The sequence below is a fragment of the Schistocerca piceifrons genome, chromosome 7 (genome assembly GCF_021461385.2).
Source record: "Schistocerca piceifrons isolate TAMUIC-IGC-003096 chromosome 7, iqSchPice1.1, whole genome shotgun sequence".
In the NCBI taxonomy this organism is placed as follows: Eukaryota; Metazoa; Arthropoda; class Insecta; order Orthoptera; family Acrididae; genus Schistocerca; species Schistocerca piceifrons.
This window is the reverse complement of record NC_060144.1, coordinates 350,245,339-350,272,559: the sequence shown is the minus strand read 5'-3', so window position 1 is coordinate 350,272,559 and position 27,221 is coordinate 350,245,339. Positions and strand designations below refer to the sequence as shown.

The 27,221-nt window shown below is 42.1% G+C and overlaps 1 protein-coding gene across 1 annotated transcript in view; it reads right to left on the bottom strand.

Moving 5' to 3' along the window:
* The window catches only part of LOC124804998 (cytochrome P450 4C1-like), a 131,895-nt gene that overhangs the window by 67,574 nt on the left and 37,100 nt on the right, over positions 1 to 27,221 (bottom strand). The window contains exons 2-3 of the mRNA XM_047265395.1: positions 22,879 to 22,985; positions 16,986 to 17,076 (exon numbers count right to left, since the gene is read on the bottom strand). Of these exons, the coding sequence (XP_047121351.1) occupies positions 16,986 to 17,076; positions 22,879 to 22,985 (198 nt within the window). The remainder of the gene's footprint in view (positions 1 to 16,985; positions 17,077 to 22,878; positions 22,986 to 27,221) is intronic.

Sequence of the window (27,221 nt, the reverse complement as noted above, 5' to 3'; positions counted from 1 at the left end):
TGGTGCGGGCGTAGAGGGGCCCCATCTCTATTCTGGAATTCCTTATCACAGTATCCACATCCTTAGCGCACTTCAATCGCGCCTCATCATTTCTTAGTACTTAGGTATCCCATTTCCTTCCACATTAATTCTTGCAGACGATTCTCTTATACTTCAGTCTACTCTCCATCACTAAGAAAAAGTGATCTGAATCTATGAGATATTCCACTTGGAATCTTCATGTATCTCCTGTCATTTCCATGTATACTTCCTCCTCTTGTAATTCTTGAATAGAGTATTGACTATTACCGTCAGAAATTCATTGAAGAACTCAGTCCTTCTCCTCTCTCATTCTCACTGCCAAGTTCATATTGTCCAGTAATCCTTTCTTCTATCCCTTCCTATATAACAGCATTCCACTCCCCCATGACTATTAGATTTTCGTCTCTTTTACGCACGAAATTATGCGTTCAGTATCGTCATAATTCATCTGCCTCTTCGTCTTCTGTTTGCGACGTCGGCACGTATACCTGAGTTATTGTTGTCGGCGTTCGCTTGCTATTGAATCTGATGAGAACAACTCTATCACTGAACTGTTCACAGTAGCTCACTCTATGGCCGACTCTCTTATTTATAACGAATCCTACTCCCGTTATACCTTTTTTCTTTTTTTTGCTGCTGTTGATACTATCCCACATTCGTCTGTCCAAAAACCGTATCTTCTTTGCATTTCACTTTACTGACACCCACTATATCTAAACTGAGCCTCTGCATTTCACTCTTCGTATTTTTTAGCTTAATTACTACATTCAAACTTCTCACCTTCCAAGCTATGACTTGTAGAATGTTATCCCTGCATCGATTGACCCATCTTTTCCTCATGGTCACCTCCTCTTTGGCACTCCTCCCCACCCCGGAGATCCGACTGGGGGACTAATCCGGAATTTTTAGCCAAAGGAGAGATCATTATGAAATATTTTCAATTACAGACCACACATCATGTGGATACACGTTACGTGTCCTTAATGCAGTGGTTTCCACTGCTTTCTCCATCCTCGTGCTGTTGCTCATTCACAGACTGAACTGCTTTTAGATAACTTTGTATACTAGACAGTATCATCAGAAGGTGGGACTGAAGCCGCGATTTGTCTGTAGTGTCGTTTCAGGGCTGTGGATGTTTCACGAGTAAGGAAATAACTCCACGGAAGCACGAGCGTAGTTGACTACCAAGTCTCACCCGGTGCCAGGATCATTACTTTGATTCACCACTGACGGCCTTCCATCACAGCGTCTTCCATGTTAGAGAACTCTTATAAGAAGAAAACGATTTTTACGACTTATTCTATAACATAAGAGGCAAAGGATTTGGGTCCGTAGAAAATTCTTGTATGAAGAAATACGGTAATGATAGAATAATGCACATGTATATTGCCTGCACTCGATGTTCAACGGTACAATGTCTCGTAGTGCTGTGGAATACGACCTTACCAGGATTTTGGCACAAATATCTACATTTTGAGGCTATCGTAAAAGCAGCAATCCAATTACGGACCAAGAACCTACTGATAAACAATGCCTGTAGCTACATTCTCAGCAAGGTCTGGGAATCCGCTCTCTGTGTGATTATGGTGCAGAGTAACATATCAGTAATCACAGGGAGTTGACCTAAGAGGTGGGTGGAGCGCCAACAGCTATGCTGCCGACGTTATACCTCCTCTACGACCACCTTTGTAAACGCCGCCTCTGACTCTACCGGCGTCCACCTTCTGGCGTATGGAACTCCGCGCCAGAGAAGCAATGGGAGCTGACATAAGCCACACATAAGCTCTCAGTAGGTAGCACACATGTTCACATCTGTGTGAAATCTTATGGGACTTTACTGATAAGGTCATCAGTCCCTAGGCTTACACACTACTTAACCTATGTCATCCTAAAGACAAACACACACACCAATGCCCGAGGGAGGACTCGAACCTCCGCCGGGACCAGCCGCACAGACCATGACTGCAGCGCCTTAGGCCGCTCGGCTAATCCCGCGCGGCCAGGAGGTAGCTCGACAGACAGTGGTGGATATATATAGGGGGACGCATGGGGCGCCCCCGCCTCCTCCCCCCTGTTCACCTTCCACCCTTGCGGGGACACCTTCATTGCCACCCACGCCGCTCCTTCCAGTCAGCCCGCACGCTATTCGTTCGTTGTTTTCGTCAGTCTAGTCTACTGAATCGAGTTATCGAGTAGAAGAATAGACGCATAGAATTCATCCTGTAAAGAAGAGAACAATAATTGTAAATTTTTATATCATAAGATGGCATTGTCTTGTAAATGTGTATAATCAGCTTAAATAAAACTTTCTTAAACTTTGGATGTGACTTGATTATTTTTTATTACGGTAAAAGTGAAGGTAGCTCAAGACATCTTTAGCGCCCCCTCTTGTATCCGCCACTGCCGACAGAGGCCTAATGATGACGAGATAATTGGTATTGTGCCGCTGGACCACCGAGTGACGGCAATAAATCCGTGGAATATTTTTTCTTTCTACTTCAGGAGTGCCCAAAGAAGCACAAATATGAAAATATTTAAAAAGGAATAGTTAGTTCGATACAGACTGAATTAACATGTGAAGTAACTTGCCCAGAGTACTTAAAATGGGGAGGGTATCAAATCAGTCGAAAGGTAGATGGCTCAAATGGTTCAAATCGCCCTGAGCACTATGGGACTTAACATTTGAGGTCATCAGTCCCCTAAAACTTTCTTTTTTTTTTTTGGTCATCAGTCTACTGACTGGTTTGATGCGGCCCGCCACGAATTCCTTTCCTGTGCTAACCTCTTCATCTCAGAGTAGCACTTGCAACCTACGTCCTCAATTATTTGCTTGACGTATTCCAATCTCTGTCTTCCTCTACAGTTTTTGCCCTCTACAGCTCCCTCTAGTACCATGGAAGTCATTCCCTCATGTCTTAGCTGATGTCCTATCATCCTGTCCCTTCTCCTTATCAGTGTTTTCCACATATTCCTTTCCTCTCCGATTCTGTGTAGAACCTCCTCATTCCTTACCTTATCAGTCCACCTAATTTTCAACATTCGTCTATAGCACCACATCTCAAATCCTTCGATTCTCTTCTGTTCCGGTTTTCCCACAGTCCATGTTTCACTTCCATACAATGCTGTATTCCAGACGTACATCCTCAGAAATTTCTTCCTCAAATTAAGGCCGGTATTTGATATTAGTAGACTTCTCTTGGCCAGAAATGCCTTTTTTGCCATAGCGAGTCTGCTTTTGATGTCCTCCTTGCTCCGTCCGTCATTGGTTATTTTCTGCCTAGGTAGCAGAATTCCTTAACTTCATTGATTTCGTGACCATCAATCCTGATGTTAAGTTTCTCGCTGTTCTCATTTCTACTACTTCTCATTACCTTCGTCTTTCTCCGATTTACTCTCAAACCATACGGTGTACTCATCAGACTATTCATTCCGTTCAGCAGATCATTTAATTCTTCTTCACTTTCACTCAGGATAGCAATGTCATCAGCGAATCGTATCATTGATATCCTTTCACCTTGTGTTTTAATTCCACTCCTGAACCTTTCTTTTATTTCCATCATTGCTTCCTCGATGTACAGATTGAAGAGTAGGGGCGCAAGGCTACAGCCTTGTCTTACACCCTTCTTAATACGAGCACTTCGTTCTTGATCGTCCACTCTTATTGTACATATTGTATATGGCCCGTCTCTCCCTATAGTGTACCCCTACTTTTTTCAGAATCTAAAACAGCTTGCACCATTTTATATTGTCGAACGCTTTTTCCAGGTCGACAAATCCTATGAAAGTGTCTTGATTTTTCTTTAGCCTTGCTTCCATTATTAGCTGTAACGTCAGAATTGCCTCTCTCGTCCCTTTACTTTTCTTAAAGCCAAACTCATCGTCACCTAGCGCATTCTCAATTTCCTTTTCCATTCTTCTGTATATTATTCTTGTAAGCAGCTTCGATGCATGAGCTGTTAAGCTGATTGTGCGATAATTCTCGCACTTGTCAGCTCTTGCCGTCTTCGGAATTGTGTGGATGATGCTTTTCCAAAAGTCAGATGGTATATCGCCAGACTCATATATTCTACACACCAACGTGAATAGTCGTTTTGTTGCCACTTCCCCCAATTATTTTAGAAATTCTGATGCAATGTTATCTATCCCTTCTACCTTATTTGACCGTAAGTCCTCCAAAGCTCTTTTAAATTCCGATTCTAATACTGGATCCCCTAACTCTTCTAAATCGACTCCTGTTTCTTCTTCTATCACATCAGACAAATCTTCACCCTCATAGAGGCTTTCAATGTATTCTTTCCTCCTGTCTGCTCTCTCCTCTGCATTTAACAGTGGAATTCCCGTTGCACTCTTAATGTTACCACCGTTGCTTTTAATGTCAACAAAGGTTGTTTTGACTTTCCTGTATGCTGAGTCTGTCCTTCCGACAATCATATCTTTTTCGATGTCTTCACATTTTTCCTGCAGCCATTTCGTCTTAGCTTCCCTGCAATTCCTATTTATTTCATTCCTCAGCGACTTGTATTTCTGTATTCCTGATTTTCCCGGAACGTGTTTGTACTTCCTCCTTTCATCAATCAAATGAAGTTGTAACGGAACTGAAATGATGGTGGGCTGACAGTAATTTGGAGCCCGCGCGTCGGAAACGGGCGCGCTGGTGTGAGACTGCCAGGGAGTGCACCCTGATGCCATCTATTGGCGAAACTGGGAATTAGCGCTGCCTGTCAGACAATGCACTAAGCTCTCGGAGTCAAATGTATTCTTTTTCTTGGTAATTATAAGTTATTACTGTATGATTTAATGTTATAAAGCACTAGTAGTAAATTATTATGACTGGTTTGAACTCCAGGGTGATAAATATAAATATTCTTAAATACTAAATGATTTCGGTGAAGAGGTGGTAGGGGAATGCCCCCACTCTTGGTGATACGAGCGTAGCTATAGGTAGCTGGAGACACAGGGATGGAACAAGGGAATGGCCTGGGAAGTGTTGACGTGACCAGACGTGCGTAACTGTGCTCACACAAAAGTGATTGTGCAACAGCGAAGAGGAGAATATCGTCGCCGTTTGTGGAGTAGAACGCGACGAATGGTTGTCGAAGCCGTCTCTATGCCACTGGGGCTGATTGTAAGAGTTCCTGCGCCCAGATTTTATGGCGGACGTACAGTAGCTTATACGAGTGCTACCGCTCGTAGTTCCAGCCGCCATTGAGGGCATGAGGCGTGAAGAGCTGCGTTAGCCACATGCATCTCACCACCAGCACCGACACGTCTACCCAAGGCAAGACTGCTTGCAATTGTTAAGTCAAACTTTGTATACATGTAAAAGGAGAATACCAGTTTTCTTTTGTGCAAGTGCAGAAGACAGAATATAGTAATGAGTAAAATTACGATGCATGTTGTTCATTGTAAAGTGTAGTAACCTCAAATATAGTGTAGTGAAATCAGACTGAGGCCACCATCGCCTCTTTCATTTACAATTCTTTTGGGTGTAGAATACTTTAGCGTATAAGAATGTTGAAAAGAGCAATGGTCACACCAGAATGAGTCGCCTATTTATAGTTACTTAAATTTTTCTGAGTAACCTTTCAAGTAAAGTCACTTAACTAATTCTATATCATTCGTCCAAAGAGTAATATCCAAAATCATTAAATAAGTTGAAGGATAGAATTTTGTTAACCTAAGTTGCATAAGTTGTCTTGGTGGTAATTACCAAGCCAACTCACAGAAATTGAGAGAGTATTTGCTTTGTAGAATCACCTAGAATGATCAGAAATAGTAATATTCAGAATTAAGTTTAAATTCAACTCAAGCCGTTTCACTTTGAAACGAGCCAAAAAACTGATTTATTCTTCTGCTCCTTCAGAGCTGGCGACCGTAGTTATAAGTATTTTCAGGAGGATTCGACGGTAAGTCTGCTGCTCTCGTCGTGCTGATAGGATTATCTACTGCTGCTAGCAGTGGTGATTGGATACATAAGCTCACTACCAAGTTAAGTGGGTCAGGTAGGCAGTGTTACCGTGTGAGCTGTAGGGCACTGTAGGCCGTGGATCGAACCCATTCAATCATCACAGCTCTTTGGGAAATAGTCCGGTTAGGAGTGTACTAATCATTAGGTAAATACTGGCGAGTAACGGTCAAAAATGTATACGCAAGTGAATTTAGCAAGGTCCATGTAGCACCTAATTAATGTGGTGCAATGGCGAGGGTAGGAGTGGAGTAAAAGTGAGCTGAGCTTGTGGCAGCTGTGCTGCCTTCAAAGATTAATAACGTGAATCCACTACTACCTCTTACCATTAGGGCTGAGCTATTTACGGTTAAAATACGTAGCAGTAAGCGCAAAGGCGTGACAGCTACAAGTCCGTATCGGCTTTATACATACGGAAGTAGGAAGCGGGTCATTCTGTCAGTGGAGGGGTTAAAACAACCGAGTCAGTTGAGAACATACCCCATTTACTGATGGAAAGATTCGGCGGTTCGGTCGCATGTGGCGACCGTGACAGGACTTACCAAGTTTGTAGAATAATGGCTGCAATAAAAGTGTTTTATATAAACTTGTAGTTTCAAGAAAATTTTAAATTCTAATTCTGTTGTAGGCAAATATACCACAATTGGTAAGTTCAAGACGACAACCTGCAAAGCAGCAAAAGAAAGTCCAATAGTAGGAGTTAAACAAGTAATACTTGGTTTAATAAACATTTCTATTAGGCACGAAATACAGCAGCATAAGATGGAGTCGAATAGTAACAAGCAAGACGAAAACATTACAAGGTCAGACCCAGAGTTAGGGACCATAGATACTGTTGTAGGGTTGGAAAATCTTATAGATGAATGCACACCCACAAGACAGGAGGAACGGGAAGTGAAACCAAAGGTAGTGAAAAGTGAACCCAATGTATCTGTGGATGCAAGTCACAAGGGAGAGGATATGGAATTAACAAGTTTGTTAAATAGGATGATGGCGCAAATTCGAGAAGGGAATGCTAGTTTGAAAGCAGAAATGGCTAGTCATATATCCCAATTGGAGGAAAACCTATCTGGTAAAATAAAAGCCAATTTAGATATTTTGAATACGCAAAGCCAACGTACCACAGAGGTAAACAAATCAGTAAATAGCATTAGGGCTGAAATAACAAATGTTCAGAGAAAAGTCACAGAAATAGAGAAAAGATTTGATACCGAAATTCAGAGAATAGAGAAATCAGTGGAACCTTTGGTTAGCGAAAAATTAGAACCGATAATTGAAAGTAAATTACAGGTGATAGTACCAGTTGTAAAGAAAGAGATTGTTAAAGAAACGGCAGCTGATATTGAAACACTGCGCAATACCATGTTGAGTTTTGATGCATGTGTGCAGGAGCAGGAAAATACACTGCGTAATGAGATAAAATTGTTAAGTCAGCAAGTTCAGAATCAGACGTTTCTTAACTGTAGTGGTATCCCATTGGTAATGCAAAAATCGGAAATACTGTGTAGGGAGGAAAAATACGATCCTCAAAAGAAACAAGGTGGATGGCATCCAATGGATTTTATAAAAAATTGTGAACGTGTCTTACCAACAGACATGTCGGATAAAGAAAAAATTAATTTAGTAATAGACGCTTTAGCAGGTCATGCTAAACGTTGGGGATTGAATTTGTATATCGACAATTTGAAGTTTACAAACTTCAAAGAAAAGTTCCTTGAGGAATTCTGGAGCACACAACAGAGAGATAGGTTGTGGAGAGAATTCGTTGTCGCCAGAATGCCAGAACATGGGCGTGGGCTCATGAGAGAATACTGTGAAGGATGGTTCAAGCGTTTGGAGTATCTTAAAGATCGTAGATCAGAATCGGAGATAGTGTGGGAGTTGTGGAAAAAGCTACCTGACGATTCAAAGCGTTATGTAGGAGGCACTCATCGAACATTCGATGAATTTTTAGAAAAAATCGAGAATGAAGATAGGTGGCGTGAAACTAGAGAGTTTCGAGGTTTCAGAAATCAGAATGGAATAGTAAAAGGTGGTAGGAATGAACCGCAAATTAACATGATGAGAGGAAGAGGTCGAGGAGGTAACTCTCAGCGAGGGAGAGGACACTATCAGGGAAACGGGATGCATTATCAAAATCAGGAAAACTAAATACCGCGCAGGTCAAGGGCCTAACGCGCGCGGAAAGAAAGAAATGGCCCAAATACAGGGAAGATCGGAGTAGTCAGTACTATAGTAGGATAGTGCGTCGTTCGCCTGAAGAGCAGTTATATAAACGAAACTTTGCGAAGTATAATGCACGGATACAAACAGAGGAGAGAGAGCAGGGAGGAATTATTAAGGGAAATGAAGTAGGAAAAGAATATCGGTCGGATGTGAAGGCTCACGTGAATGAAATAAGTACAATTCGAGGTCAGAGTGACGAATTGATGAAGGAAGAGTCAGAGAAGGCGTTGTTTGTCGGTAGGGATGGCAACTGTGCAGAGAGGCAGGGGCAAGGTAGGAGTGATGTGGCTTATGGTAAAAGGTTCGTACGAATAGTCGACGAATCGCATCGAGAAGTAATTAAAGAGGGAAGGGTGGATAAGAAAAAGGGGCATAGTGCAGAGACGCATGCCGATTCAGAAATTACCTCGTATGCAGAATATGTACATCAGCTCAAAAGCCAGCCAGCACAATTAGAAAGATCTTCCACTCAAGTGATTAGTTTGGACCCGAATATGACAGTGTTAGAGAGCCATACCGATTATGATGTGTACCTAGTGACAGCAAGAGTACATGACTGTGATGAAGATTCTTTTAGAGAAATTAGAGAAAGTGTATCTAACCAAGAGAAATAGTGTTGTGATCCCTGTAGTACTGAAGCAAATGAGTTGAGTGAGACTGGAATTCCATTAGTAGGGGAAAATAATGAAAGTAAGAGTGGCGAATGCACTATCCAACAAAGGGAAAGTAGAGAAATGGATTATAATTTGCGAGAATTATTTGAATCCGAAGAATGTCATATTTCTAAGGAGGAGGAATTATCGTCAGAATCATCAGAAAGCATCCAGGGAGAAAAAGAAGTAGAGGAAGTTTCCGATCCCGCAACCGAGAGTTCAGGCATGACAGATTCGAATGAGAACGAGATAGCATTAAAGAGCCTAGACGAAGGACTATTGGAAAAAGTGGTGAAAGAATTTAGGATGAAAAGGAGAAAGAAACCTCCAGATGGAATCGTCAGTATAAAAACCGGAAAAATAATATGGCAAGACTTGGCGGTGGAAAAGGATTTATTATGGGAAGATAAAGAAAGTATGAAAGAGGACAATAGGATGCAAACAATCCTGCCCATTAATGTATGTGGGTACGATTTATATGTATTGTTGGATACGGGTGCTCAAATAAGTGCTATTTCACACGCATTTTTTGAGATGATCAAAGAGCAACGAGGAGTAGTCATGATGCCAGTAACAGGTGTTAAAGTGATAGGGGCGACAGGGAAATGTAGTAAACCTGTTAAACATCAAGTGATGATGGAATTTAAGATAAAAAACAAGCTATTTTCGAGTGCATTTTTAGTAGTTCCAGAGCTCAGTGCCGAGATCATTTTAGGCATTGATTGGTTAATAAAACAGAAAGTAATTGTAGATTGTGACAAAGGGATAATAGTTTGTAAAGTTGATAGTGCGGTATTAGAAATACCATTTGAATCATCTAGAGTAATGGAAGAGAACCAGCTGAGATGGGTAGAATTTAGAGATGATCATGATTCAGGAATAGGTCAAAAATTCGATTGTTTTCTGGTGAGGCAGATAGTTGAAGATGGAGATAAGGAGGCACTCCTTCGAAATGTAGTGGATAAAACGGAAGGACTATCTGATGCCCAAAGGGAGGATCTATGGCAAATTTTGAAAGAAAATCAGGAGGTATTTTCGGACAAACCGGGACGAGTGATAAATTATGAGTACTGCATGGAGGTAGAGGAGTATGAACCTTTCTTTAAACCACCATATAATGTACCCTTGTCTAAGAGAGAAACAGTTCAAAAAGAAATAGATAAAATGGTTTCATGTGGGGTCATTGAACGGAGTTCTAGCCCATATAATAACCCACTGGTGATAGTAGGTAAGAAGGATGGAAGTGTACGAATAGTGATAGATGCTCGTACTCTGAATAAAGTAGTGAAGAGGGAGTTGGATCGTCCAGAGAACATAGATAATTTATTGCAGAAGTTTAATGGTGTAAAGTACATGACTAGTTTAGACCTAACTGCAGGATACTGGCAAATCCCATTAAGTGAGGAGTCTAGGAAGTACACGGCATTTTTATTCAATGGCAAATGCTACCGTTTCACAGTGGTACCATTTGGCCTAAATACTTCCGTTTCAGTGTTCATTCGGGCTTTAGACAAAATTTTAGGGAGTGAACTTAGTTCGCTAATCACGGTTTATGTAGATGATCTGTTAATTGCTACAAGGACATGGGAAGAGCACATGGGGTTATGCGACAGGGTGTTCAAAGCTTTAATTAAAGGAGGAATGACCCTGAACCTGAAAAAATGCGAGTTTGTGAAGAAAGAAATAAAGTTTTTAGGTCACATAGTAACACTAGAGGGAATTGAAAAGGATCCCGATAAAGTCAAAGCAATAAGGAATTGTCCGGCGCCCAAGAATAAAAAAACAACTAAAGTCGTTTATAGGACTTTGTTCCTTTTATCGTAAGTATGTGGATGATCAGGTGTTCAATAGCCCACATCTGAACAACCTACTTAAGAAGAACAGTGTGTATATATGGACTGAGGAATGTGAAACAGCATTCAACCGGCTAAAAGACAATTTGGCTAAAAACATAAAGTTATGGCACCCTGACCTGTGTGAACCATTCCACATGGCAACAGATAGTTCAGATTATGGATTGGGAGTATCCATATTTCAGGAGGTAATGATAGATGGGGAAAAAACTCATAGACAAATAGCATTTGCGAGCAGAACCATGTCTAAGTACGAAAGAAACTATACGGTTTCAGAGAAGGAGGCTTTAGCTATAGTATGGGGTTTTAGGAAATTTCAACTTTTCTTATGGGGACATAAGACTGTGGTCCATACAGACCACAAAGCTTTCATATTTTTGAAGGACTGCAGATTGTTACATAACAGGTTGACCAGATGAGCGCTGTTTTTACAACAATTTGATATAGAGATCAAGTATGTTAAAGGGAAAGAACATGCAGTACCGGATGCTTTGTCGAGATTACCGGAAGGATGTGAGACACTAGAAAATGTAAAGAATAGGGAAGATGTTTTTGAGGTGAATTACTTCAAAAAAGCGGAAGGAAGAGAAAAAATTAGGGAAATATGTCGGAATATGCGAAGATATCAAAGTGATGATGATGCACTCAAGTCGGTAAAGGTCAAGTTTGACAATCCGGATGCAACTAACATAAGGGCTTCATATAAAATACATAAAGGTGTACTGTGTCTTCAAAGATTAAATAATCCAGGGAAGTGGAGAGTATGTTGGCCGGAACAACACACTGAAGTGCTGATAGATTATGTTCACTTGGCATATGGCCATTGTGGTGCACGGAAGTGTACCGATAAGTTAGATGAATGCATTACCTTTAACAACATGGCATGAAGGGTAGCACAGAGGATAAGATCTTGTGATCTATGCCAAAAGACGAAAGTAACAAATGCAACTAATCAAGGGCCCATGCAATCAATAAAACCTGATGAAGTATTAGAAATAGTAGCAGTAGATATCTTTGGACCATTACCGAAAACCATGGGGGGTTTTGTGTACATATTTGTAGCAGTTGAACTTTTCTCAAAGTATACAAAGCTATATCCCTTGAGAAAAGCTACTGCCAGAGCTGTGTCTGATAAAATGGTGTGTGATTATTTTGTGAAAGTAGCGAAGCCAAAGAGAATACTATCAGGTAATGGTGTTCAGTTTTGCTCAAAAATGTGGAAGGATGGGATAACTGAGAAACAGGTAGAAGTGGTACATATCTCAGCTTATCACCCATCAAGCAATCCGGCAGAAAGATATATGTGTGAGATAGGTCGGTTATTTAGGACGTACTGCCATAGCAACCACAAGAAGTGGGGCATGTATGTGAGTGAATTCGAAGAAATCATGAATTCATAAACAAACGAGAGCACTGGATTTACTCCAGAAGAAATCCTGAAAAAGACGAGAAGTAAAAGTCTAGTAGAAGACCTACTAGAATTTCCAGATAGAGTTGAATTAGATTATGATAGTAAAAAGAACTTAGTAAAAGACAAGATGAGAAAACAAGCAGATGCGAGAATTCGTCGTCATGACGAAAAAGTAAGGAATCCTAAATTCAAAATAGGTGATCTCGTTCTTGTAAAAACACATGAATAGTCAAGTGAAATTAATAACGAGATCAGCAAATTTAAATATATATATAATGGACCATTTAAAATAGTGTCCATACCCAATGTGAATGCTTATTATTTAGAGTACCCATTAACAGGTAAACGCCTGGGAGTAAGAAACATAGTGGATCTCAAAAGGTATGAACCACGAATTCTACCAGATTGAAAACAAATATATAAATAAATATTAAAGTAAACCAATATGTAAATAGTTTTGTTTCTTTTGTTCTATGTGAAAGGTAAATGTTCACTAAAATATGTTGCAGTATTCTAATGAAACTTCTAGTTTAAGTAGAGACTAAACAGACTGGGAAAGACTGAGCTTCTAAGAAAGCCTTAATAGATGTGTAAATAAGTGTTGTGGAAGAGGTAGAAAAGTGAGGAGGTAAAGTGAAAAGGACGGGCTATAAAGTCATAGGCGCATAACGTGTGTTTTACTTGCCTGAGATAAAAGAAGTGTATTTAAAATTTTTGTAAAAAAGATGTTTAAAGTGTACTGTGTTTAGAAGTAAGAAAATTGGAAAGAATATATGTAAATCATTTATGTAATGTTTAGCAGGAAAGATAGAAAGAATTGGTGTTTAGTTATAAATAAGTAATATAAGTACCGTGGTGTATCAGTAAGAAAGGGAAAACCCTTGGTAAAAAGCTTAACGAAAATTTCAGATTCATTATAGGAGAGACTTCTTATTGAATTATCACTGTTAGATACTTCAATAAGAAGTGGGGCATGTGTAACGGAACTGAAATGATGGTGGGCTGACAGTAATTTGGAGCCCGCGCGTCGGAAACGGGCGCGCTGGTGTGAGACTGCCAGGGAGTGCACCCTGATGCCATCTATTGGCGAAACTGGGAATTAGCGCTGCCTGTCAGACAATGCACTAAGCTCTCGGAGTCAAATGTATTCTTTTTCTTGGTAATTATAAGTTATTACTGTATGATTTAATGTTATAAAGCGCTAGTAGTAAATTATTATGACTGGTATGAACTCCAGGGTGATAAATACAAATATTCTTAAATACTAAATGATTTCGGTGAAGAGGTGGTAGGGGAACGCCCCCACTCTTGGTGATACGAGCGTAGCTATAGGTAGCTGGAGACACAGGGACGGAACAAGGGAATGGCCTGGGAAGTGTTGACATGACCGGACGTGCGTAACTGTGCTCACGCAAAAGTGATTGTGCAACAGCGAAGAGGAGAATATCGTCGCCGTTTGTGGAGTAGAACGCGACGAATGGTTGTCGAAGCCGTCTCTATGCCACTGGTGCTGACTGTAAGAGTTCCTGCGCCCAGATTTTATGGCGGATGTACAGTAGCTTATACGAGTGCTACCGCTCGTAGTTCCAGCCGCCATTGAGGGCATGAGGCGTGAAGAGCTGCGTTAGCCACATGCATCTCACCACCAGCACCGACACGTCTACCCAAGGCAAGACTGCTTGCAATTGTTAAGTCAAACTTTGTATACATGTAAAAGGAGAATACCAGTTTTCTTTTGTGCAAGTGCAGAAGACAGAATATAGTAATGAGTAAAATTACGATGCATGTTGTTCATTGTAAAGTGTAGTAACCTCAAATATAGTGTAGTGAAATCAGACTGAGGCCACCATCGCCTCTTTCATTTACAATTCTTTTGGGTGTAGAATACTTTAGCGTATAAGAATGTTGAAAAGAGCAATGGTCACACCAGAATGAGTCGCCTATTTATAGTTACTTAAATTTTTCTGAGTAACCTTTCAAGTAAAGTCACTTAACTAATTCTATATCATTCGTCCAAAGAGTAATATCCAAAATCATTAAATAAGTTGAAGGATAGAATTTTGTTAACCTAAGTTGCATAAGTTGTCTTGGTGGTAATTACCAAGCCAACTCACAGAAATTGAGAGAGTATTTGCTTTGTAGAATCACCTAGAATGATCAGAAATAGTAATATTCAGAATTAAGTTTAAATTCAACTCAAGCTGTTTCACTTTGAAACGAGCCAAAAAACTGATTTATTCTTTTGCTCCTTCAGAGCTGGCGACCGTAGTTATAAGTATTTTCAGGAGGATTCGACGGTAAGTCTGCTGCTCTCGTCGTGCTGATAGGATTATCTACTGCTGCTAGCAGTGGTGATTGGATACATAAGCTCACTACCAAGTTAAGTGGGTCAGGTAGGCAGTGTTACCGTGTGAGCTGTAGGGCACTGTAGGCCGTGGATCGAACCCGTTCAATCATCACAGCTCTTTGGGAAATAGTCCGGTTAGGAGTGTACTAATCATTAGGTAAATACTGGCGAGTAACGGTCAAAAATGTATACGCAAGTGAATTTAGCAAGGTCCATGTAGCACCTAATTAATGTGGTGCAATGGCGAGGGTAGGAGTGGAGTAAAAGTGAGCTGAGCTTGTGGCAGCTGTGCTGCCTTCAAAGATTAATAACGTGAATCCACTACTACCTCTTACCATTAGGGCTGAGCTATTTACGGTTAAAATACGTAGCAGTAAGCGCAAAGGCGTGACAGCTACAAGTCCGTATCGGCTTTATACATACGGAAGTAGGAAGCGGGTCATTCTGTCAGTGGAGGGGTTAAAACAACCGAGTCAATTGAGAACATACCCCATTTACTGATGGAAAGATTCGGCGGTTCGGTCGCAAAGTATTTCTTCTGTTACCCATGGTTTCTTCGCAGCTACCTTCTTTGTACCTATGTTTTCCTTCCCAACTTCTGTGATGGCCCTTTTTAGAGATGTCTATTCCTCTTCAACTGTACTGCCTACTGCGCTATTCCTTATTGCTGTATCTATAGCGTTAGAGAACTTCAAACGTATATCGTCATTCCTTAGTACTTCCGTATCCCACTTCTTTGCGCGTTGATTCTTCCTGACTAATGTCTTGAAGTTCAGCCTACTCTTCATCACTGCTATAGTGTGGTCTGAGTCTATATCTGCTCCTGGGTACGCCTTACAATCCAGTATCTGATTTCGGAATCTCTGTCTGACCATGATGAAATCTTCCAGTATCTCCCGGCCTTTTCCAAGTATACCTCCCCCTCTTGTGATTCTTGAACAGGGTATTCGCTATTACTAGCTGAAACTTGTTACAGAACTCAATTAGTTTTTCTCCTCTTTCATTCCTTGTCCCAAGCCCATATTCTCCTGTAACCTTATCTTCTACTCCTTCCCCTACAACTGCATTCCAGTCGCCCATGACTATTAGATTTTCGTCTGGCTTTACGTACTGCGTTACCCTTTCAATATCCTCGTACACTTCCTCTATCTGTTCGTCTTCAGCTTGCGACGTATACCTGAACTATCGTTGTCGGTGTTGGTCTGCTGTCGATTCTGATTAGAACAACCCGGTCACTGAGCTGTTCACAGTAACATACCCTCTGCCCTACCTTCCTATTCATAACGAATCCTACACCTGTTATACCATTTTCTGATGCTGTTGATATTACCCAATACTCATCTGACTAGAAATCCTTGTCTTCCTTCCGCTTCACTTCGCTGACCCCTACTATATCTAGATTGAGCGTTTGCATGTCCCTTTTCAGATATTCTAGTTTCCCTACCACGGTCAAGCTTCTGACATTCCAAGCCCCGACTGGTAGAACGTTATCCTTTCGTTGATTATTCAATCTTTTTCTCATGGTAACCTCCCCCTTGGCAATCCCCTCCCGGAGATCCGAATGGGGGACTATTCCGGAATCTTTTGCCAATGGAGAGATCATCATGACACTTCTTCAATTACAGGCCACAAGTCCTGTGGATACACGTTACGTGTCTTTAATGCAGTGGTTTCCATTGCCTTCTGCATCCTCATGTCGTTGATCTTTGCTGATTCTTCCGCCTGTAGGGGCAATTTCTCACCCCTAGGACAAGAGAGTGCCCTGAACCTCTATCCGCTCCTCCGCCCTCTTTGACAAGGCCGTTGGCAGAATGAGGCTGACTTCTTATGCCGGAAGCCTTCGGCCGTCAATGCTGATTATTTATCAAAATTTAGGCAGTGGCGGGGATCAAACCCGGGACCGAAGACGTTTTGATTATGAATCAAAGACGCTACCCCTTTTTTCTTTTTTTTCTTTCTTTTAAAAAAAAATCTCATTTTGTTCGCTTTTGTTCGTTGCATCTGCTCGGGGCGGTCGTCGTAAGACATCTTTTTTTTTTTTTTTTTTTTTTTTTTTCTTCATTTTGTTCGTTACTGATCGTTGTGTTTGGTCGTTGCGGACGTCGCAAGACATCCTGTTCAAGTTCGGTGGTTGATCCTTCCACTCAGTTTTTTTATTACAGAGGCCAACCGGCTCTCTGACCGAACACGCTGAGCTACCGTGCCGGCGATCCCCTAGACCACGGGTCCCTTCCCTAGAACTTAGAACTACTTAAATCTAACTAACCTAAGGACATCCCACACATCCATGTCCGAGGCAGGACTCGAACCTGCGACCGTAGCAGTCGCGCGGTTCCTGACTGAAGCGCCTAGAACCGCTCGGCCACAAAGGTAGATGATTAGATCAAAGAAATATATAATGGCACTGTTAGTAATTACCTGTCGATAATATTCTGCAGACCACATACACAACCGTATCTCTTTCAACCTATGACGTTAATGGTACATACTAGAAGTTTCCAGTACTCACCTGTGCTTGTGAGAAGGCCTTCTCCCAGCCAGGGGTGCAGAAATGCGTAGAGGTCAGCTTTAGTAATAAGATCACTGCTAGCCATGACTATCTGAAACAACAGGGAACCCAGTGCACTTAGCCCACACCAACGTTGTAAACTGTCACTGAGAGTGTTATACTGAAAGCAAGGCACGAGTAAATACTCAAAGCCGGTCTTATAATGAAAACCATTACTTTCTATTTCCAGCACACTCCGTATATCATGGGACTAAATCTCAGAGTCTCTTTTCGGAAAAATTTGTTTTAATTCCCCGTTATTTTAAATTTAATTTGTAAACGCGTAAGCCTAATGTAGTTTTGAATCATCTCACACAGGTCGGTATTGCATGAAGAACGTTGCATGTAACGACCTGAATTGACTTTACACATGAAGTAAACCAGCCTCCTGTCAACCGTCGTGTTGGTCACCACAGTGTTTCATTAATCACGAGACTTTCGGAGCTGCAGTGGGGCTGCTGTCTCGCGATTTGAGGAACACGTCACTCACATTAGTGCCAGAAACAAACCACTTCATAAATTTCCTCATACTTAAAGCGCTGTGGATAAGTCACTTTAAGTGCCAGAGAAACTCATCGTTTGACACACACACACAAACACACACACACACACACACACACACACACACACACACACACACACACACGTTTCCGTCTTCCAAGTTACACTGCCTTCATGTTAAGGTGGGCATCCTAATCGTTTTTGTCTTTCGTAACGTATAAATCGGAGTAGCAAGAAGTGCCAGTCATGTACGAACGCGCACCACCTGCCGACAAATGGAATATGGCTGGCAAAAAGGACCATAGGAACTGTTAAGCATCCTTAATTATAGATGTGAGTATGTAATTACGTTTTGGGTAGTCGTGTGTCATGTGACTAATCCGGTGTAAGTTTTGAAGCGTTAAGGACTGGAGGAGTAAACAAGCAAAAAAAGAAAAAGGAAAATAAAAAATTGAGCGCCAATTGTGAAGTATGGTAACAGAGTGATGATCACTGCAACAGTTAATAATTCTGTGTTTGTCCACTGGCGCATAAGGTTTCCATTTGCATAGCTGTACTGCAATTTGGTTTCCACTCATTGGCGAAGAGCTAGTTGGGTCCTTTCGCGACGCCCATGTGCCATGATGGAAACAGCGGAGATAATACGTGCTGGAGCCATACACAGCTAGTGCTAGCAATCTCAGAGTAAGACAGAAGTGGTCTTGGTGTTTGCCATTGCCGGTCTTTCTTGTAGAACGCTTCCTGTTGTTACAAATTTGAATCGGCACAGCTAGAAAAGTGCTACAGTGGTTAGAGTATTATAAAGGACACACTGAAGCACTTCCCTGCTCATCCCTTTCCTCTTCTCCGCTCCACACCCTTTCACCATCGCAGCACAGATCACTGCAAAGAGGCTTCTAAGAACAACTGAGGGCCATCTAGGTTCTCCTGATTACCAAGTGAACCTGTGTACCCAAGCATTGTGATTTCACTGCTGCTGCTATGGCTCTGTTACGCAAAAATATTTCCAGGCTGCGAAATTCATTTTGGTGGTGTATAAAGCGATTACGCCTATGCGAATAACTTTCTGTGGTGCTAGTTTCCAACATTCTCCTTCCTACACTACGTAGCGGCATACATCGGCACGCATCGTCAACAAGCCGTCAGCTGATATGTTCGCCGTAGCTGCCAAAGGAGTTCACACGTTGCCCGCCAGGAACGCTGTGATCATTCTCTCTCTCTGCTGTCCTGCGACGCCCTGTGGCTGTTAATTCCCGGTATAGAATTTCCGTTAGTTATCATTCAAGCTTGGACGATCCAGTTTAGTTCTGTAGCAATTGTCTCTTCCTCGATTAAAATCATGCTCATATTACCGTTCGACACAACTATTTAATGAGTCTTTATAAGCTTATCTGTGGTTTATTTAAAATAATTGTTTTTATAACCGTGCCCCCGAATTGATATTCTGTGTCTGTGCCTGGCTGATTTTATGAATCCTTATAATATTTGGTTCTGAAGACTATCATCTAGTCTTGCAACAATGGTGACGTGAACCAGACAGTGCGAATAGACCTGCAATACCAGAAAACGTATCTCTTTCGGAGCGCCTGAAGATCGTGCAATATCAGGGAACTGTTCCAGCAGCTCGGCCTATCTGCTCCCTACCGACGCCGGCCGGAGTGGCCGAGCGGTTCTAGGCTCTACAGTCTGGAACCGCGCGACCGCTACGGTCGCAGGTTCGAATCCTGCCTCGGGCATGGATGTGTGTGATGTCCTTAGGTTAGTTAGGTTTAAGTAATTCTAAGGTCTAGGGGACTGATGACCTCAGAAGTTAAATCCCATAGTGCTCAGAGCCATTTGAACCATTTGCAAGTTAATGCGAATGAGTAGGAAAAACAAATCTGTAATGTTGCAGTATTACTAGTATCCTGCTTGACACAGTGAACTCTTTTAAATATCCGGACGTAACATTCCAAAGCGATATGAAATGGAACGAGCATGTAAGAACTGCGATAGGGAAGGTGAATGGTCGACTTCGGTTTATTGGAAGAATTTCAGGAAAGATTGGTTCACCTTGAAAGGAGACTGCATATAGGATGCTGGTGCGACTTAGTCTTCAGTAGCGCTCAAGTGTTTGGGATTCGTACCAGGTCGAACTGAGGAAGACATCGAAGCAAACTAGAGGCGGTCTGCTAGATCTGTTACCAGTAGATTCGAACAACACGTAAGTGTAACGGAGATGCTTCGGTAGCTCAAATGGGAATCCCTGGAGGGTAGGCGACGTTCTTTATGAGAAACTATTGAGAAAATTTACAGAACCGACATTTGAAGCTCAATGCTGAACGATTGTACTGTCGTCAATATACGTTTCGCGTGGGGACCACGAAGATGAGACACGAGAAATTAGGGCTCGTACGATGACATATAGACAGTGGTCTTTCCCTCGAACTATTTGCGAGTGGAACAGGAAAGGAAATGAGTAGTAGTGGCACAGGGTACCTCCGTCAGCACCGTACGATCGCTCGCTGAGTGTTTATGTGGATGTAGATGTAGAAGGGTGCTAGATCGTTATGCTACACCACTGTTGGGAGACTATAGCTCTGCTTTATGTGGCACAATCGTATTTCTTGCTAGACTGTGCCAAGACCTACACACAAATTCCTGTGGCTGAATAAGGCACATTGAAGACGACAATAATTACGCCATTTGGCCTCTTTGAGACTCTTTTCATGACATTCGACGTACACAATGCTATGACTTCGCAGATATTTATAAACGCAGCGCTTCAAAGTTTGCCTTGATGACGTCCTTGTATTTTCAGCACAGTAACACAAACAACACCACTTGGGCGAAACTCTTAAACACTTGGATCATTACAAGATTGTATTAAATACTGCCAAGTGTGTTCTTGGGCCACCTGAGATTTTTTTTTTTTTTTTTTTTTTGCCGTCTAGTCTTGCAATCAGGGTCGTTATCACTTCCAGAAAAGGTAGAGGCTCTATTGAGGAAGCCGCAATGGAACCGTGTCTCTTTCTAGGAATAGTGAAATTTTACCGGCGTCGTCTACCCCATTCAACTGAGCTTCAATAACCATTAACCACAGTATTGTGTGGTCCTAAAATCAAGGCCAAAACGCTATGAGCTCTGCTTTTGAAGCAGATTAACTACAGCAAATGTGGCATTAATCACACAACCCGCATTAGAAACATCTCTCTCGCTGGTGCTGGATGCAAGCCAAACCGCAGTCGGTGCAGCATCGCAACAACATGTAGATGATGTGTGGTAGCCACTCGCACTTTTGGCACAAGCGCTCTCTGTCACATCAGACATGGAGTGCATTAAGTCGCGGACTTCTTGCAGTGTATGAAGCTATTAAATTCTTTCGCTCACAGTTGGAGGCAAGAGAGTTTACGACTTTCAGCGACCACAAACCTTCGAACCTAATAATGATAAACGCTCCCCACGGCAATACACTCAGGTGAAATTTATCGCTCCGTTCAGCAAATATGCACACCAAATTTCAGGAATTATTTACACCGTAGCCGACTGCCTATCCCTCGTAAACAGCGTAACGAATGCAATAGATTATGCTCAACTTGCTAAAGCACAAGTGTCAGACCAGGAATTTCAGGACATTCTGAATGAAGGTTCCTTCATTTTTCAGCTGAAACTGATTGACGCTTAAGTGAAGTCACTATTTACGAACGTGCCAGTAGATGAAACTATCCGCATCCTTCAGGAGCATGTCCCGCCAGACATATGGGACCTGGCTGAGTTGTGCCTGACTGCAACGTACTTCAAATGGCAAGGAAAATACTACGGGCAGACAGACGGCGTAACAGTGGGGTCTCCCCTATCTCCGCTGTCACCCGACATATTCATGGAAGCCTATGAAGCAACGGCCCTCGGTTTAGCTTCTTTACGCCCACGTTGCTGGTTCAGATACGTGAACGACACGTTCGCTATATGGCCCCATGGTGAAACGCAGCTACACAATTTTCACGAGTGTTTGAACAATATTCACAGAAAGATACAGTTCATGCTCGAAGTAGAAAAGAATGGTGCAATTCCATTTCTAGACGTCGAAGTATACAGGAGAACGGAGGGCACACTGGGGCACAGAGTACATAGCAAGCCTACAAATACAGACAGTTATCTGCACGCCCAATCCTACCACCACCAGGCGCAGAAGCACTCGGTCATCCGTTCTTTGGCAATCCGTGCGCAGCGCCTAAGTGATGCTCAAAACATAACACCTGATCTTAGAAGGCTACGCACAACGTTTCTAGCCAATGGCTACAGCCATAAGTCGATCCAAGCAAGAAATAGACAAACTGCAGTCAACAATGCACTTACGTTACGTTAAAAATGTTACTGACCGAATAGGCAAACACCTTCGCCGTCTTGGGGTGCAGCCTGTCTTCTATATTGGTCGCAGGATCCAGGACGATCTAGGCTCCACTAACGACAAGGAGGAAGCATTACACGCTGCAGGCGTTTACAAGGTGGAATGCGAATGTGGAGAGGCATACATCGGCGAGACTGGTAGACCAATAGCAACGCGCATTCGGGAACACGAGCGCTATATTCGTCTAGGGCAACACAATAAATCTGCAGTGGCATAACATCAGCAAGACTGCGGAAAAGAAATAAAATTCAGCGAAGCCTGTGTGTTCGCAAAGCAGCCGGTTATGACAAAACGCAAAACCAGAGAGATCATCGAAATACTTAAACACCCTAACAACATGAACAGGGAGGATGGACTCAGGCTTTCCCCATGTTGGGTGCCAGCAGTCAGAGCCCAACAGACCGTACTGTCAACACGAGGCACGAGCACTACCGGCGAGTAACTGCCGCCGCGCATCCGATGTCCAATAGTTGGTAAACAGCAACCATTCGACGGTGACCATCAATCACGGCACATAACATAAGAGCCAATAGACAACAGAGGTTACGTTCTCCCTCCACGACAATACCCTATTAAAATAAAGTTCCCTCTCCTTCTTCCTTAAGTAACCAATGAAACTAACTACCTTTTTAAAATTATGACGTAATGACATACGCAGTGAACAGTAACAACAAAATATAAAGGACACTGCATAGCTAGAACGCACCATTAGACCCAGAAGAAGGCCGCTGCAACCGTGGCCGAAACGTTGGTTTTTCTCCAGCAGCAGTAGTTTTATATGTTATGACGCGGTACCATACCCAGAAAACTTTTATGTCGACTGACTCTGGCCGCGGAAGCCTACGCAGTTATAAAATGGGTAGTTCTGTGAAGTGTCTCTCAGTAGCCTTTCGCTTACCTGGAATTGGGGGTAATACGACCGACAATTGAAAATTCTATGTGCACAGCATTTCATGTTCCACTTACCTCTATATTCTCTGGTTTAGTTATTCTTACTTCTGCGAAGGGACCAAGCCATAATCGATGAATAGGCCAGAATTTCTTAGTCGTCTTCTTCACGAATTCCATAAAATCTGCAACACAATAGAATTTTTTTTCCTGATTAAATTGTGCTCGCCTTGTGCGTTCCAAAGTCAAACATACCGACCCCCCCCCCCCCCCACCTCCCCCATACCAAGGTTAGAGCGTTACAGCGTTGTTAGATTCATGTTGGAGCGAAAATTAAATTCAGGTAGTGATTTCTATATCAAAAAGAGTACACCAACCACGTTTTTGCAGAAAGTAACCGACTAATCTAATAAAAATTCTTTACTTTACGTGTATGGTCATAAATCTTTGGTCATGAGACTGCCGATTTCGGTCTACAATGACCATCTTCATATCTGTTTTGTAAAAACATGCCCTAAACAGATCTGAAGATGGTCCTTATCGACAGAAATCTGTAGTCTGATGACAAAAAATTTGTGACCATGGACGTAAAGTAAAGGAAATTTATTCCATATTCGGGTCACTGTTCAGTTCGCGACTGTGTCGCAGCTTGTGTCCGACTAATCTCTTTTACACTGCTATACATACACCTCGCTGGTTAAAATTATCATTGCTGACTTAAGCATAGGCCTGCTTATCGTAATTTTTGTGATTAAATTGTTTGTGAAACTGTTTAGCTAATGAATTTTTTCACATTGATATGAATATTGTGTAACTCTTACACAAATGCTTACTCCGAAAACTCATCAGTGTCTCTGTGTGTTTACTCAAGCTACAGCCAGCGTCAGCAGGATGTCTCACCATATAAACGCAGAACAAGTAACAACAAACTAGTATCGCCTGTGGTCGAAATTTGACCAACTAAGTTTATAAAGTAATGTTTAACTTAATTTTTTAACGTAAGTAATTGGAATTTATCCACATGCAGATCCTTACTTCTTACCTGAACACTATGCACATATTTAGGCCTCATCTGAACGCTACTAGGAAAGGGGTAAGACAGGGTGGACAGGAAGCATGGGAGAATGAAAGACACATATGAGGGAAATAATTGCTTCATTCTACAATTTAACGATACAAAACAGCATAAAAAATATTTTCAGTAAACATTCTTTCATCATTAGCTAAATGTCGTAGCTCGCTATGTCCACAAATATAAAATTTCAAACCATAGAAAGACCGGACTATTTGTTGCTACATATAATCCACCGTAATACACAGTGAGTAAAAACGGTTGTCTTAATGAAACCCTAAACTTTTTGAATGTTTGTCCTTGTGATTCGATAATGGTAACAGCAATTGCAGAAATAATTGGGGATTGTTTTGTCTGAAAATGAAAAGATAAAATAGTGCCCGAGTAAGTCTTATGCACTAGTAGAATCAACATTCACTTATTTTGTTAGAGTCCCGTTAAAACATGCCTATGAATAGCATTATTATATAAACATTTACAAGCATTCTCGTTCCATTAACTAAACCATCTTCCTTATTTATGTTTCTAAGAAGAACATTGCGGTTAATTTTCAGTTTAATATGTGTGGTGGTAAACAACTTACAAATTTTAAATAGCCTTTCGCTCCCTGTACGTGACTCCTGTTATCTTTATAATTTCGAAGAGGTTATTCCATTGTCAACTGCTTTCTTCAGGTCTACAAATGCTATAAACATAAATTTGCATTTCTTTAACCTAACCTGTAAGAGAAGTCGCAGGGTCAGATATGCCCCGTGTGTTCCTACATTTCTCCGCAATCGAAACAAACAACCCCGAGGTCGGCTTTCTCCATCCTTCTGTGAAGAACTCGTGTTAGTACTTTGCAATCATACTTCGATAATACACACAACTGTCAGCACCTGCTTTCTTTGGAACTGGAATTATTACATTGTGCATGACGTCTGAGGGTATTTCACTTACTTCATACTCCTTGCACTCTAGGTAGAATCGTGTGTCATGGCTGGTTCTCCGAAAGACATAAATAGTTCTGACGGAATGTCGTCTACTCCGTGGCCCTTGTTTCGGCTTAGGTCTTAGAGTGCTCTCTCAATTTCTTCTCGCAGTGTTATATTTCCCATATCATCTTCATCTATGTCCTCTTCGCTTTATATAATATTGTCTTGTAAGCTCATTTCCCTTGTAGAGCCCTTCTACCTACTCATTCCACCTGTCAGCTTTCTCTTCTTTACTTCGTTCAAATGGTTCAAATGGCTCTGAGCACTATGGGACTTAACATCTGAGGTCATCAGTCCCCTAGAACTTAGAACTACTTAAACCTAATTAACGTAAGGACATCACACGCATCCATGCCCGAGGCAGGATTCGAACCTGCAACAGTAGCAGCAGCGCGGTTCCAGACTGAAGCTTCTAGGGCCGCTCGGCCACATCGGTCGGCCCTTTACATCGTATTGGTTTTCCGTCTTAGTTGACATTTCTTGAAACTCTTCATCTGAAGAGCTAGTTGGCATATAAACTTGTACTTCTGATGGGTGTTGGCTTCGTGTCTGTCGTTCACTATCCTGTTCATAGTAGCTAACCCGCATTCATCTTTTCCTATTCATTATTAAATCTATTACTACATTGCCGTTACTTGATTTTGTATTTATGACCCTGTAGTCGCCTGACCAGCTACCGAACATCACTAATTACCAGTATATCTAACTTCAACCTGTCCATTTCCCTTTTTATATTTTCTAATCCACCTGCCCGATTAAAGAATCTAAAGTTTCATGCTCCGATCCGTAGAAGGCCAGTTTTGTTACATTATTCTGATGGGGACATCCTACCGAGTAGTCCCCCCCCCCCCCCTGTTATCCGAATTGGGGAGAGGTGGGGGGCTATGTTGCCACCACCTGTTTGCAGTATTACCACAGTAAGGCCATGTTGGCTTATGTTACAAGGTGAGTTCAGACAATCACTTGAACCGTTGCTCCTGCAAGTACTGAAATAGCTACCGCCCCTCTTCACGAACCACATGTTTCTGGGGCATCTTAACAGATACCCCTCCGTTGTCACTGCACTGTATCTCTGAGGCACGAAAGCCACTCCACCAACAGCAAAGTGCATGGTTTATGTGGGGATTAATTACTACACTTATTAATAATTATAATGTAATATATAGCATATTTAGACTTAGAGAAAGCTTTTGACAATGTTGACTGGAATACTCTCTTTCAAACTCTGATGGTGGCAGGAGTAAAATACAGCGAGCGAAAGGCTATTTACAATTTGTTCAGAAACCAGATGGCAGTTATAAGAGTCGAGGGACATGAAAGGGAAGCAGTGGTTGGGAAGGGAGTGAGACAGGGTTGTAGCCTATCAATGATGTTATTCAGTCTGTACAGGGCTATTACAAATGATTGAAGCGATTTCATAAATTCACTGTAGCTCCATTCATTGACATATGGTCACGACACAGTACAGATACGTAGAAAAACTCATAAAGTTTTGTTCGGCTGAAGCCACACTTCAGGCTTCTGCCGCCAGAGCGCTCGAGAGCGCAGTGAGACAAAATGCCGACAGGAGCCGAGAAAGCGTATGTCGTGCTTGAAATGCACTCACATCAGTCAGTCATAACAGTGCAACGACACTTCAGAACGAAGTTCAACAAAGATCCACCAACTGCTAACTCCATTCGGAGTTTAAAGCTTCTGGATGCCTCTGTAAGGGGAAATCAACGGGTCGGCCTGCAGTGAGCGAAGAAACGGTTGAACGCCTGCGTGCAAGTTTCACGCGTAGCCCGCGGAAGTCGACGAATAAAGCAAGCAGGGAGCTAAACGTACCACAGCCGACGGTTTGGAAGGTCTTACGGAAAAGGCTAAAGCAGGAGCCTTACCGTTTACAATTGCTACAAGACCTGACACCCGATGACAAAGTCAAACGCTTTGAATTTTCGGCGCGGTTGCAACAGCTCATGGAAGAGGATGCGTTCAGTGCGAAACTTGTTTTCAGTGATGAAGCAACATTTTTTCTTAATGGTGAAGTGAACAGACACAATGTGCGAATCTGGGCGGTAGAGAATCCTCACGAATTCGTGCAGCAAATTCGCAATTCACCAAACGGTAACGTGTTTTGTGCAATCTCACGGTTTAAAGTTTACGGCCCCTTTTTCGTCTGCGAAAAAAACGTTACAGGACACGTGTATATGGACATGCTGGAAAATTGGCTCATGCCACAACTGGAGACCGACAGCGCCGACTTCATCTTTCAACAGGATGGTGCTCCACCACACTTCCATCATGATGTTCGGCATTTCCTAAACAGGAGATTGAAAAACCGATGGATCGGTCGTGGTGGAGATCATGATCAGCAATTCATGTCATGGCCTCCA